This window comes from Somniosus microcephalus, chromosome 10, assembly GCF_052327205.1.
Source record: "Somniosus microcephalus isolate GS21.2 chromosome 10, FLI_Smic_1.0, whole genome shotgun sequence".
In the NCBI taxonomy this organism is placed as follows: Eukaryota; Metazoa; Chordata; class Chondrichthyes; order Squaliformes; family Somniosidae; genus Somniosus; species Somniosus microcephalus.
This window is the reverse complement of record NC_140996.1, coordinates 133,292,093-133,307,382: the sequence shown is the minus strand read 5'-3', so window position 1 is coordinate 133,307,382 and position 15,290 is coordinate 133,292,093. Positions and strand designations below refer to the sequence as shown.

The following is a 15,290-nucleotide window of genomic DNA, read 5'->3' as shown; positions in this document are numbered from 1 at the left end:
CAACAGCCAGGAGAGTCTGTAGATGAATTTTTACGGGCGCTACAAACACTCGGCAGGGACTGTGACTTTAAAGCTGTAACGGCTGCAGAACATACTGAAGGAAATATCCGCGATGCCTTCGTGAAAGGCCTTCGGTCCGACTACTCACGGCAAAGACTGCTCGAATCAAAGGACCTCGAATTGAAAACAGCTGCAGCCCTCGCTTGCTCCCTGGAAGTGGCCCATCGGGACCTCGAGGCGTACTCCGGGTACAGTGCTGCGCGACCCTGGGACTCGGGCCCGACTCCGGCCGCAATACCCCTCGCACCGCCGCCCCTGGGACCTACTACGGCGTCGGTGTCCCGGAATCGATCGGGACCGCCACCCCCGGGACCTGTTGCGGCAGCGGACCTCCGCGATCGGGCCGCCAGCTGCTTCTTCTGTGGCCAGGTGAGACATCAAAGGGCGCACTGCCCTGCAAGGAACGCGACCTGCTCCGGCTGCAAAAAGAAAGGCCACTTCGTAAACGCCTGCAGGGGGAAAGCCACAGACGCCAGCAGTGCCTCATGTGAGTTGTGGGGGCGGCCATCTTTGATCAAGGCCACAGATGCCAGCATTGCCTCATGTGAGTTGTGGGGGCGGCCATCTTCTCCGCCATTTTGTCCAACTTCGTGGGGATCCGCGTCATGGGCGCCGCCATTTTGTTCGCCGCACTCGGCCGCCGTTTTGTCTCCAGACCCGACCACCGCCTCACCTGCAGACTACAGCAGCTCACTCAGCCATACACTGGCCTCCGTCACGCTTGACCAAGCCCTCCCGCATCATCTGTCCAAGTCCATGATGGACATCGAAGTAAATGGCCACGCCACGACCTGCCTGTTCGACAGCGGAAGCACGGAGAGTTTTATTCACCCAGACACGGTGAGCTGCTACTCCCTCACTGTCCGGCCAACGCGCCATCGGATCTCGATGGCGGCAAAGTCCCATTCAACAGACATCAGCGGCTACTGTGTGGTGACCCTGTCGGTTAGGGGCACGGAATATAAAAACTTTAAACTTCTCGTCCTGCCCCAGCTCTGCGCTGCCGTCCTACTAGGGCTGGATTTCCAATGCCACCTTCAAAGTGTCACTTTGGCTTACGGTGGATCCCTCCCCCCACTCACAGTCTGCAACCAGCAAAATTTAAACCGCCCGCCGCGTACCACCTGCGGCCTCTCCACCCTCAAAGTCCCGCCCCCCTCATTCGCTAACCTCACCCGTGACTGTAAACCCGTCGCTACCAAGAGCAGGCGGTACAGCGCCGGGGACAGAGCTTTTATTAGCTCTGAGGTGCAGCGACTCCTGAAGGAGGGCATCATCGAGGGGAGCACCAGCCCCTGGCGTGCCCAGGTCGTAGTCGTTAAGACCGGTGATAAACACCGCCTGGTCATCGACTACAGCCAAACCATAAACCGGTACACCCAGCTGGACGCATACCCCCTTCCCCGCATATCTGATATGGTCAACCAGATTGCACAGTACCGGGTATTCTCCACCATCGACCTCAAGTCGGCCTATCACCAACTCCCTATCCGCCCTGAGGACCGCCAGTATACCGCCTTCGAGGCGAATGGCCGCCTCTACCACTTCCTTAGGGTTCCCTTCGGCGTCACCAACGGGGTTTCGGTCTTCCAAAGGGAGATGGACCGGATGGTCGACCAGAACGCGCTGCAGGCCACGTTCCCTTATCTAGATAACGTCACCATCTGCGGCCACGACCAGCAGGACCATGATGTTAATCTGGAGAAATTCCTCCGTACGGCCCAACAGCTGAACCTCACTTACAATAAGGAGAAATGTGTGTTTAACACCTCGCGCCTTGCCATCCTCAGCTGCGTAGTAGAGAACGGAGTCATCGGCCCTGACCCCGAAAGAATGCACCCCCTCATGGAGCTTCCCCTCCCCCACTGTCCAAAGGTGCTGACGAGAACCCTGGGGCTCTTCGCTTACTATGCCCAATGGGTGCCCAATTATGCGGACAAAGCCAGACCCCTCATGAAGTCCACCTCCTTCCCCCTGACAGCAGAAGCAGGCGCAGCCTTCTCCCTCATAAAAGGAGACATTGCGAAGGCCACAATGCACGCAGTGGATGAGTCCATCCCTTTCCAAGTGGAAAGCGATGCATCCGACTTCGCCCTAGCTGCAACCCTTAACCAGGCGGGGAGACCTGTGGCCTTCTTCTCAAGGACCCTCCAGGGCCCTGAGATCCGACACTCTTCTGTCGAGGGAGACCCAGGCGATTGTGGAGGCGGTACGACGCTGGAGGCATTACCTGGCAGGCAAACGATTTACCCTCCTCACCGACCAGCGTTCGGTTGCTTTTATGTTTAATAACAAGCTGAAGGGCAAAATCAAGAACAACAAGATCTTGAGGTGGAGAATTGAGCTCTCCACCTACGATTACGATATCTTGTACCGGCCTGGTAAACTCAACGACCCCCCGGATGCTCTATCACGAAGTACATGCGCCAACGCGCAAGTTGATAGACTGCGGACCCTCCACAACGACCTCTGCCACCCCGGGGTCACCAGACTTTACCACTTCATTAAGGCCCGCAACCTGCCCTACTCCATCGAGGAGGTCAGGACCATGACCAGGAACTGCCAAACCTGTGCGAAATGCAAACCGCATTTCTATAGGCCGGACAGAGCAAGCCTGATCAAGGCCACCCGCCCCTTCGAGCGCTTGAGCATCGATTTTAAGGGGCCCCTCCCGTCCTCTGACCGTAATGTGTACTTCCTCAACATTATTGACGAGTACTCCCGTTTCCCCTTTGCCATCCCCTGCCCAGACATGACCAGTACCACGGTCATCAAATGCCTGAACGACCTCTTCGCCTTGTTCGGGTTCCCGAACTATATACATAGCGACCGGGGCGCATCCTTCATGAGCGAGGAACTTCGCCAGTTCCTGCTCGCGAGAGGTATTGCTGCGAGCAGGACCACCAGCTACAACCCCCGGGGGAACGGCCAGGTGGAAAGAGAAAACGCGACCGTTTGGAAGGCCGTCCTCTTAGCCCTAAAGTCTAAGGGCCTCCCAACCTCTCGCTGGCAGGAAGTCCTCCCGGCAGCGCTCCACTCCATCCGGTCACTGCTTTGCACTGCCATTAACGCCACCCCCCATGAACGAATGTTTGTTTTCCCCAGGAAGTCGACTACGGGAACCTCGCTACCAACATGGCTGACTTCTCCGGGGCCCGTCCTGCTGCGGAAGCACGTGAGGACCCATAAAACGGACCCCCTGGTCGAAAGGGTGGACCTCCTGCACGCCAACCCCCAGTACGCCTATGTGGCATACCCAGCCGGGCGGGAGGACACTGTCTCCTTGCGAGACCTCGCACCCTCGGGCACCCCGGAGATACCACCGTTACCCCCCACCACTCCCCCAAATCCAGCTCCTGTAGACGGCATGCCGGAACCCCAGGAGCCTTCGTCGACCACGCAGACACCAGCATTAACATCGGATACTGCACCACCGCCGCCGCTGCTGCGCCGATCAGAAAGGCTTACGGGGCCTCCTGAGAGACTGACATACACGAACTGGTAGTACACTTCACCCCGCCGGACTCAATTTTAAACAAGGGGTGAATGTGGTAAACCACTGTTACCGTTCACAACCGTTCACTATTGTTACACCGTTGTTATCACTGTTTACACTGTTGTTATCGCTACACAAGGTTACCTCTTGCCACGCACGCTGTTATACCTAGGCATACCTCAGCTGACTCCGCCCATGGCTCCGCCTGCTTGCCCAGGTATAAAGGTGACCGCTTGGCTAGTATTCTTCCTTGTTGGAACCGATCACCCACGAGAGCGGGCTCTGTTATTTAGCCAATAAAAACCTATAGTTACTACCTTAACTCGTCGCTTTTCATGGACTGAATTGATAGGTATATCAAACAGCATAAACATCACTGCTTATTATATACTTATTTCAATAATTTCATGGCAAAATATTTATCATTTAGATTGCTTTGTAAAATATTTGCTCTTTTTTAGGCTGAGCTAATTTGATAGGTGTTTATAGTATCTGACCAAAAGATATTGGTGCTGATTTCACTGGTCGCATACCCAATGTAGGCCTTCAGCCTGGAAGGGCCCTGCACCAGGAAACACAAGTGGAAAGAGGAGTGCAGCTGTAGACCTGGACACTGGCCTCGGGGCTTTCTGGTTGCTGTTGGGGAACAGCAGTCAGTAGGCCCGGAGACCTGAAGATCACTTTCAAAAGAGGATTCTACTTCCCTTTGAGGTTTCCTGAGTCTTGCTGCCAGGCCCCCTCAAACCCTCTGATCTGAGAGGGATTCATGCTGCAAAACCCATTGCTTGCTCCTGGACTGTAACAACAAGGAATTGAGGTGGAAGGCCAAGAATGTCCCTTCCTACTTTATTAACATTGGTACACTGGGCATGCATCAGTTGCTGGCACAAGACGTGCTCTTCCTTTGGGATAGGCCCAGAAATGCCAGGACAAAATAAAGACATGGAAACCAAGCATTACGGGTCTTTATTCCCTCTTTTCTAACCTTTATGCCTGGGGAATAAAAATTTTGCTGGTGTAAAGCTCAAGAAAATCTGCCCCACTATGTACCACCATCATCTTGGTTATCAGTGATTGATTTGTGACGTTGGGGATACAGATTTTTTCAGTTAAAGTGTGCTCCAAAGAGGCTGGCAGAAGCCTCTCTGCTAATACCAAGGTATCACTTCATGATGTATATAATTGTAATTTTTCCTCATTTGTCACCAGACCACTGCTTTCTTCATTAGTCACGTCCAGGTGTATATACCCTGGATTGCCAAACAATAAAAGTTTTAGACCCATTCTATGCAGTGTACATTCGGTGCAAATATAGCAACCAAGCTAATGAATCCTGGAATCAATTTTAACCAATGCTATGTTCTTTCAATAATGAAAATTTCCCATTTGTATAATTCATTACATCAATGTTTGGCTCAAAATTTAAGGTGGTACAAAGGTGTCACTAGCTATGGTTTTGACCATGGTTCACCAAAAGCCAGTCTTTGGCTATCGTGTTTGAATAAATCAGGCGCATGAAAACAACTAAGAATTAATGAGCAACTGACTGGTGTTTCAGCAGCATTAGGATCTGGGCATCGTTCAGCAATGTTTAAGGAATGACGGCCCTTATGACTGATGTACACCATTGAATTGGCTGATGATACCCATATCTCAGATTGGGTAAAGTCAACCTGAGCAGTAATTTCAGAAATCCAGTTGTAGCATAACATACTTGTTCTTTTCATACTTTCAGCCAGGTTGCTGTCAGGAGACACCTATCCTTCCCAAGGAAGGAAGTGGCACAAGACTTACCTAAAGAAAGAGGTGGGGGGGGTGGAATTCAGGGGGAATAATCCAAATAATTGGTGATTTTGGTTCAGAAATGGTAATTCATAATATGTGTTAAATCTTTGCTAAAAATATAATCTTGCAGTAATACCATCAGAAGTACCAAAACTGCCACTTTCTGCTCATGGTTGAATGGGTAGAAATATGTATCTAAAAATACACCTCTAGCTGACCGTAACATCATTTGTGAAGACTGCTAAGGAAGAAGTTCTAATAGCCTTCTTAATAGTTAACTTAAATAAATGAAGGTGAAGTGCTGAAGAGTTTTTAAATGACTTTTGAGTGCATTCTTCAGTATTGGACAACTATAAAGATATTGTGAAGATCACAAAGATATAGAGCTGTTCTTCGGTTTTTTTTCTGTTGAGATTTCTAAAACATTTTCAGCCACTTTCCACACGTTGAATGGATTATTTATAAAAAGTAGACAATACCCTGTTAGCTTTTTTTGTCCTTTCAGTGTGCAACACAATGTGTACTGACATAGTTCATAATACTGTGTAGCTATTGTTTTTACAGTTAGTCGTGTGAAGAGACAGTATCCCTTTTGTTTGCTTTTCATTGAAATATCAAATGTCTGAAACACCCACCCGGATATTGGCTAATGCTAAAGCTAGGAATCTGTGATATTATAAAACTGGAAAACAAAGTGTAGTCAAATGGTTGAGTAAGATGTAACCAAAGTCAGCAGTTTATTTTATTGGTTTTCTGTGAAAAGAAATAAAACACATGCCACTTTCAATTTCTTGCCCTACATAAGGGAAATATTTTGTCTTAAAGGGGTCTGCCACCTTGGCAAAGTATCTGGCAAGAAGCTTGTAGGGGGAATTTTCATTCCCTCTACCCCGCACGGCGGTACGGAAGTTAAGTTCAGAGCGGTAGACTTATCGCTGGTTTTCTGCCCTGCCGCTCGTTTAATAGGCAGGGATAGTTAAGGTGGGAACCTCATGAATAATTAAATCAGGATCTTATTATACAGAGAGGACTCCAAAGCCATTTTTATGGCTTGCTGGGTGGGGCGTCTGCAGCTCGATAGAACTTGTTGGCCAATCAGTAGATTTCCCCCAAAGGTAGGTAATTTTTTTGTGGGGCCAGGAAGAGCAAGAAAGAAAGACTTGCATTTATATAGCGCCTTTCAAAACTCGGGACATTCCAAAGCTCTTTACAGCCAGTGATGTACGTTTTTGACGTGTAGTCACTTTTGTAATGTAGGAAACGCGATCGCCGATTTGCACAGCAAGGTCCCACAAACAGCAATGAAATAAATGACCAAATAATCTGTTTCAAGTATTGGTTGAGGGATAAATATTGGCTAGGACACCAGGAGAGCTCCCATGCTCTTTTTTGAATAGTGCTGTTCGATCTTTTACGTCTATCTGAGAGGGCAGACAGGGCCTCAGTTTAATGTTTCATCCAAAAGATGACACCTCTGTCAGTGCAGCACTCCATCAGCCCTTCTGACTCGAGAGGCAAAAGTGCTACCAAATTGCACCTCTGGGCCCCAGATATCATAATATGGGCTGCTGCCGCCCTGGACTCCCTCCTGCGATCAGGAACATTTCCTTCTATTTTCAGGGCTTGCCTTGCAGTTGGCCATGCAGACTTCAGGCCACCTAATATTGCACTGGGCCAAATCTGGTGAGCTGCATTGGGGTGCCAGCTTGGTGCGGGCAGCTCGCTGGAGCTATTTAAACGGGGCAGGACCCTCAACACGGTCCAGGCCTCCTGCTGCACCTCCTGGACAGTTGGTCCGTGCATTTTCCCCAAATGATAAAATATCCTCTTGTATCTTTGTAAATAACAGTTGTCAGATGGCATTTTGAGATTGATGTTTTTGTGTGACCCACTAATATCCCACCAATTGAGATAATATACCCTTTAAATATGAATGATTAACTGCATTTATATGGGTTGCCTGGTCTATTGCATTTTTAAGTTTTTTCATACTAGAGTAATTAGATTAGGTAGATGGGCACGTTCTATAGTTTCCCAGTGAAAGAACTGAACCTGTTAAATTTACAACCAGTCAGCAGAATGCTGGTGCTACCCAATTATCAGATTAGTATTTCACGAGTGTTGTCATGTAGGAGTTGATTTCTGGAGTTAGCCTTTAGAACTGCAAGAGTATGAAGTTATCCGCATCACTAACTAAAGTCTGTTCTTTCAACAGCAGATCGCCATTCAGCATGGTAACGGTGCCAGCCCTAGTAATTTTCCTTTGTTCCATTAAGCATGTAATCATGCTTAAGCCAGAATGGCAGAAAACAAAAATACCTGCTGTTTTGCCTCAGGCAACCATGACGCTAGAGAAAGCACATTTTGAGGGTAAAGCAAAGCTAGAAGTAACCTCTCCATGTGAATTAGAGTGTCATAAAAGAGCACCCCTACCAACATATGAAAACCTGAAAGAATATTTGTCTTATGAAACTCTGTACCTAAATGGAAGCAGAACGCTTACAAACGTAGAAATTTACGGTTTCAATGCTGCCGATTTGGTAAACAAACCGAATCACAGGGGTGGTGGAAGAGCAAAAAGACAGATCTTTGGCTTGGATGGCAGATTCAGCATCTTGGCGAAAAACTTTCTGTTGAACTATCCTTTTTCAACTTCAGTGAAAATCTCCACAGGTTGCACTGGGACTTTAGTAGCTGAGAAGCATGTTCTAACTGCTGCCCACTGTATTCATGATGGGAAGAGCTACGTGAAGGGCGCGCAAAAGATGAAGGTTGGATTTTTTAAAGCAAAACAAAAGGAGAATGGGAAAGCCACAAATCAAACCAACTCCATTCTTCCAGAAAAACCTAGGTTCCATTGGATACGAGTAAAACGGACACATGTTCCAAAGGGATGGATCAAAGGTTCAGCGAATGATATCGGCATGGATTATGACTATGCACTTCTGGAATTGAAAAGACCTCACAAGAAACCCTTTATGAAAATAGGAGTCACTCCACCTCGGGGAAGGCTGCCTGGTGGCAGGATTCACTTTTCAGGATTTGATAATGATCGTCCAGGAGATCTTGTCTATCGTTTCTGCTTGGTCAAAGATGAAACTTATGACCTCCTGTATCAACACTGTGATGCTCAGCCAGGAGCCAGTGGTTCAGGAGTTTACATCCGAATGTGGAAAAGGCAGAGTCGGAAATGGGAGCGAAAAGTGATTGGAATATTTTCAGGGCACCAGTGGGTGGATAAGAATGGTGTGCAGCAAGATTACAATGTGGCTGTTCGGATCACTCCCCTGAAATATGCACAGATTTGTTTCTGGATCAAAGGGAATTATGTTGACTGTAGGGATGGATGAAATCTTCAGTTTTAAAAGCAGAGTGAAAAAACTTTGTACCGTGCAAGCTGGTAAACTCCTGCATCACAAATAAAAATATTCAATTCTGAAACTTATTTTACTGTGGGCACAGCTCTTCTGTCACTGGGAGTGCAAACACAAGAGAACAAAGTATTACAACGGTGTTCAATAAAAATATTAAAATGCTTTTAAAATGCTTGTAACCTCTTCATATTGTGGTGACATCTTGAATTAAAAAGGCAGCATCCTTTTTGATAGCTTCTTTAGTTGGATTTTAAAACTCACTTAAAATATGTAGTAATGTATAATGTAACAATTTCTTTTCTCCCAACCTGCCATAACGTACAAAGTATTTTAAATAACTTTAGTCAAATAAAATGGCATCAAATACCTTTTGATGTCTTGATTACAAAGGCTTCTAAAAAAAATGTTGTAGCACTTCAATTGAATTTTCAAATGGCTGAGTTATTCTAAAAGGCTGTTCCATCCTAACTAAATCACTGCATTAAATATGGAAACAGTATCTTGCTAGACCAATGTAATTTTTGCAGAAATTGTAGAGATGCTTCCTCTTTTTATAAGTCCACCCATTTTGAGTACAAAAGTATGGAAGCCATGGTTTATAGACATTTTCATACACATTAAGGCTGTTTACAAATGTAAAACCACTTTCTGGAATTATGTTGTGGTGCTTTTGGTTTGCAGTGGGCCAGAATTCCAAGGCAAGCTATTAATAACAATTATGTGGGAATGTGGTACAATGTGTAAGTCAATAATACTGTATTTAAGAGCGTATCAGAACCTGCCATTAACTCCAATACCGTCACAAAATTAAACATCTTAAACCTTCACATTTGATGGAAGAGTGAAAGCTTGATTAATATTCACAGGACATCAATATAAAATAGTTATCAAATTTGCCACATTTCAAGGTTGTCTTTACTTTTTCTAAATCCATTTTTGGGATTTGGACGTCGTTTGCAAGGCCAGCATTTATTGCCTGAGGAGGTGGTGGTGAGCCGCCTTCTTGAACCGCTGCAGTCCGTGTGGTGAAGGTGCTCCCACCGTGCTGTTAGTTAGGGAGTTCCACGATTTTGACCCAGCAATGATGAAAGAATGGCGATATATGTCCAAGTCAGGATGGTGTGTGACTTGGAGGTGATGGTGTTCCTATGCACATGCTGCCCTTGTCCTAGGTGGTGAAAATGATAGACGTGGGAGGTAGTGCTGAGAAAGCCTCGGCAAGTTCCTGCAGTGCATCCTGTTGATAGTACACTCTGAAGCCACAATACTCTGATGGTGGATGTTGAAGCTAGTGAATGAGGTGCCGATCAAGCAGACTGCTTTATCCTGGATGGTGTCGAGCTTCTTGAGTGTTCTTGCAGCTGCATCCACCTAGCAAAATCTCAGTATGTACTTCCTGGCACAAGAACAATTTTTCTGCTTTCCTATTTTTAGGTCTTTTCTTCCCATTCTTGGACCTCCCTCTCCCGAACATCAGTCGCTGTTTGATAGATGGCCAATCAACTCTCCACTTGGGTTATCCTCAAGGAACATGTTTCAGTTTCAACACAATGGCAGGCTTTTCTTCCCCTTTAAAATATATTCTAGTAATGATTTGGGGAGAGCAGTATCATTTCATCTCTAAAACAAACATTATTGGATGGTTTTCCTATCTATTTATATTATTATATAGGTACTCCATTTTCCCAGGATAAGGTATGTTTACTGATGTAAATTAAAAATTATAACGTGAAACTCGCAGGTAAAAAATATCTCTGTGCAATAGCAGTGATTATTAACTACTTTCTGTTTTCATAAATATGAGACTAATCTTTTAAAGTCTTCTCGGATGCTGATGAAAACCCCAAAAGTAAATGCTCCAATTTAAACGTTTGAAATAGCTAAACGTAATGAAAGTTTCTAGATGCCATTCTGATATTTGTTGATCAATTGCAGAATTATTAACATGCATTAATTAATATTTTTGAATTGATTAACTGCATTTTCTTAAGCATGCTCTTAAGTTTGTACAATATTTTGTAATCTTGTACACTGTAGCACATTATTCTAAATCAATGCAATTCTATGTAGCATAACATACTATTCATAAACTATGTAATGTCTTGCTGTATAACATACTGCACTAGATTATTGTACCTTGTGTTGTAACATTTTTCTGTATCGGTGATAACGTTGCAATGTATCATCATTCTACATTAGAGTAATTCCATGCAGCAGAAAATATTCTTCTAGATCAATGACATTTGAAATTCAGAATTCACGTCAGGAAGATACTAGATACTCTAACACTTTCTCCATCATTGCTTTTCATTGACCCAGAACAGTACATTATGCTATACACCGATGTAAAGCATATTTGAAAGTTGTCCTTTGATCCAATATTTTATGTAGTCATTTGAATGATTGGAGTGATGCAGTGTGGAACAACTTGATTGTTGAGTTCTGCTGCACCTCATTGGAAGTGAGCACTTAGATTAAAAATGTTCTATCATCCATTAAGTTAAATCTTTCTTATAAGTAAGCACATGATACCTGCAAGAGGACTTGAATGTACTGGTTATTTAGAATTGAAATTTAGCCCTCCTAATCCTCGACTTGATTGATAACCTAGACATTGAACTTACAACTTCATCTTATTTAGTCCTGTGGTTATGGAAAATTCTTACTACATTTCAGTATATACTTACCGTGTAGAACTTTATGGTTTAGAGTGCTCTTGTATCATTTAAGGCCACCTGAAACTGATACCAAGGCTTATTGGGCATCACAAAGACTTCATTGGAGCCAGGAAAGTGAAAATTTTGCTGTTTAGTTTCAGTTAAATAGCCAATCAGCAGTGGTTAGTTCTCATGGAAATTTACTCTGGTTTTGGGGGAAAAAACACATTTGTGAACTTCTGTATCTCTTATCCTTTGCACCTTTTCACTTTTGCTAAACCTAGCTGCCCATCCCTTACAATTTGGTGCCACTCAATCCTGTGACCTCTGTCTTAACTTGAATGTCTGGACCACAATGAGAGGCTGCTTATCATAGATTTAAAAACAAAATTACATTTATTTTTTATTCACTTGCTTTCCAGTTAAAAGGTGGCTGACTGGAGTGCAAACTTTAATGTTGGTGTGGTTTTCCAATTCTTATAAATGTCAAGTTAACCACTATGCTTGCTGAACCTCCTAGGGTTACATAAAGTGAATGGCTATACAAAAGGAAATGAGCAAGTTGCTGTTGGCTAGTGATGACAAAAAGACATAGCTACATTTTGTGACAAAATCATTTTATGTGTTTAATTGCATTTGAACAAGACAGTATAAACAAGTGAACATGAATGTAAAAGTCAGTGTCAAAATTCAGAACAATTTATTTTACTGCTTGGTATCTCTTAAAGTGATGGTCACAGTATGTGCTGTGCAAAATGTCTGAAGCTCTATTTATTCAGATTAACATAGGGAGAAATGTATAACAGTATTTTTGTCCCTTTTCATACAGTCCCAGCTGGATGGACTATCACAGTGGTAAAGTATCCATTTGCATTTATACTGGTCTGCATGTAAACTTACCAGAATTCATTTTTGTGCATAATGATCAAAATTATTTTATTCATACTACAAACTTGTACTACAAACATTTATACTTATGCAACTATCAAATGTACTGTGCTGCACTGACGATTGTTTTTAATATCCAGTGGCTACTCTTTTTTTCAACTCCTCCATGAATGTAGACAATTTCTAATGCAATGTATGTCAATATTTTAATCAATAAAGCAGTGAATAAGTCAACTTCATTTGTGTACGTAGCAATTTCTTGAACTGGATTTTTAAAATTTATAAATGCCGGCCTTGCCAGCGACACCCACATCCCAGAGAATTATAAAATTACATCGATTCCATGTAGAATTCAGAGTTAGAAATGTCAGCGTAGAGGTAGGCCATTCAGTCTATTGTATCTGTGTCATTTTACCTTCAGATCAGAGCTATCTACCCGAATTACATTTCCTTGTTCTTTCTTTGTACTCTTCAGTATTTTTATTCTACAAGTGTTTAATGCCCTTTTAAATGGTGTGACTGACTTGGCTTCATATTCTAATAAGTCTTTGTGTGAAAACATTTCTTTTAACCACAACAACAATTTATACATCACCTTTTAATATAGAAAAATGTCCCAAGGCGTTTCACAGATGCATTATCAGACAAAAATAGATGCTGAGCTAAAGAAGGAGCTATTAAACGGGGTGACCAAAAGAATGGTCAAACAGATGGGTTTTAAGTAGGATCTTAAGAGGAGAGGGAAGTGTAGAGGCAGGTAGGTGTAGGGAGGGAATTCCAGAGTGTAGGACCTAGACAGCTGAAGTTACGGCCACCAATGGTGGGACAAAGGGACAAAATGAGTGGAGGGATACACAAGGTGCCTGGGAACACAGAGTTCTACGGTGGTGTGTTGAAGGAGGTTACAGAGATAGGAGTGAGGCCGTGAAAGGATTTAAATATGAGGATGAGAAATTTAAATTGGAGGGGTTGGACCAGGAGCCAATCTAAGTTAACAAGGACAGGGGTAATGGGTGAGCGGGATTTGGTGCAGGATAGGTTATGGGCAGCAGAATTTTGGATGAGCTGAAGTTTAGAGTGTGGAGGATGGGAGCTCAGCAGGGAGAAATGTTGAAATAGTCAAGTCTGGAGGTGACAATGGTGTGGATGAGAGTTTTAGTAGCAGATGAGCTGAGGCCCTTTATACTTCTATTACTAATCACAAATTCATGACCAATCAATGGGAATAATCTTATTATTTGCCCTCTCAAATCTTTTCAAAATTCTAAACACTTCCAAAAGAATTTCCATTTAACTTTTTCTATTCCAGTGAATACAGTCCTAGTTTTTGGTAAGTCTCTCATCCCAGGTATCATCCTAGTGAATTTGCATTGCATCTTCTCCATGGCTACAAATCTTTTCTGTAATCAGACAGGGAAAGCTTTACTACAAGCTTCTATCCAATTATAGAAAAGCAGGAGATGCAGAATCTCAGCAAACTGCTTAACCGTGAGCTGAGGTCTCTCCCCCCCACATCCACCCCATGACCAGAACTGCAACGTTGTCAGCCCCCACCCCTACTTTTCCTTACCCGCTGCCAACTAAACTCCAGCCCATGTTTTCATCACCTTGAGGATTAACTTCTCCAATATGCTCCTACTTGGCCTCCTTGCCTCAACCTTCCTCAAGTTTCAATGTATCCAAAACACTAAATTGGGGTTAGACTAGCTATCGTCCTCATTCTCTGCCCTCACCTGCACTGCCATCATCCCCTGCCCCCATCATCTCCAAGCTCCACTTTCTCCTTCTGCCCCAACAAGTTGCCTTCAAAGTTATTTATGTTACTTTTAAATTCCTCTCTTTTTCTCAACCCACCTTACCTTAGCAGTCTCCTCCAGCATGCACTCTCCACTCCTTTGATATTGGGATATACCTTAGCTCCTGCTCCCTCCTTTGTATCACTGGTGGCTGTTCCGATTCTCTGCAATTTCCTCCCTAGTTCACTCAATCTTGCCACCTCCTGTGTTTAAAAAAAAAAAAACTTTCTCTTTGACCATGCCTTTGGTTCCCATCCTAACATTTTGAGTTTTCCATTTTCCTGCTTGGCATCTGTTCCTTCTCCTTCCTAAACTACAGGGTCTTGAGGTGTCATCTTGTACGGGAAGAGCTCTATAGAAATGCTGTTATTAAACTTGGATTAATCGCAACATTTAGATAAACATTTGAAAGAAATATATTGTGATGGGGCAATATCCGAGAAATAGGATTAGTGTCGAGAGCTCTGGTTGGGAGAACTCACACTGGCACAGACATGAAGACTCATACAACCTTCATCAGCACAAAAAAAAGTAGTGCAGCTCTGCTCTTACATCATAGACCAAAACATTCCAGGAAATTCAGGCCAGTGTAAAAAAAAAACTCTACCAAAATACCTTCCTCTCTTCCAGGATTCAGTGAGGTTTTGTCTTCCAGTAGCCAAATAAAAACTTCTATCCCTTATTACCCTTTGATGTTAGACTTCCATCCAAGCTTTGACATGCATGACAACAATTTCAATGAGATTGCATGAGCAATCAAAAGGTGACAATATTAATTCTAGAAAACCGTTATCAATAGATCTTCATTTGCTTAGCCAGTTTCACAGGAATCAAAGCAGCTTACCTCAAACAGAACTTGATACAGCACAATGTCCTATGTCATGTCCTTGGCTGCACTTGTTCCTGTCTCCTGATCTCTCTTATCCTTCTTGCCTTTTAACGTATCTAACTCCCTTCTCCCCTTAGGTTTTCCTTTCTCATTTTAAACAATGACTTCCATAAATTGTACATTGCTCGACATATGCAGGCTGGCTTCCCAAACACTTGTCAGTAACCTGAACATGATTATAGGAACATTTGTTAATTAAAAGACTCTCATTGATGAGATTTGGACCTTTAGGCCATGTTTACTCAGCTGTAAGATCAGATTTCATACATATGTACTACCACTGTTGCCAATGAGTGGAAGCGTAGATGTGTAGGGCTTTTACCCTGACATTGAATGGCCCAGTAA

At 43.9% G+C, this 15,290-nt stretch overlaps 1 protein-coding gene across 2 annotated transcripts in view; it reads left to right on the top strand.

Moving 5' to 3' along the window:
- LOC147111700 (serine protease 23-like) overlaps window positions 1-12,494 on the top strand; it is a 33,599-nt gene extending 21,105 nt beyond the window's left edge. Inside the window, exon 2 of one of the 2 annotated variants that reach the window (XM_085998809.1) lies at window positions 7,560-12,494. In XM_085998809.1, coding sequence (XP_085854935.1) covers window positions 7,573-8,691 — 1,119 coding nt within the window. In that variant the 5' untranslated portion in view covers window positions 7,560-7,572 and the 3' untranslated portion in view covers window positions 8,692-12,494. Of the gene's footprint in view, window positions 1-7,556 lie in introns of both variants that reach the window. The other variant, XM_085998808.1, reaches the window with a different exon arrangement.
- Window positions 12,495-15,290: the final 2,796 nt, after the last annotated feature.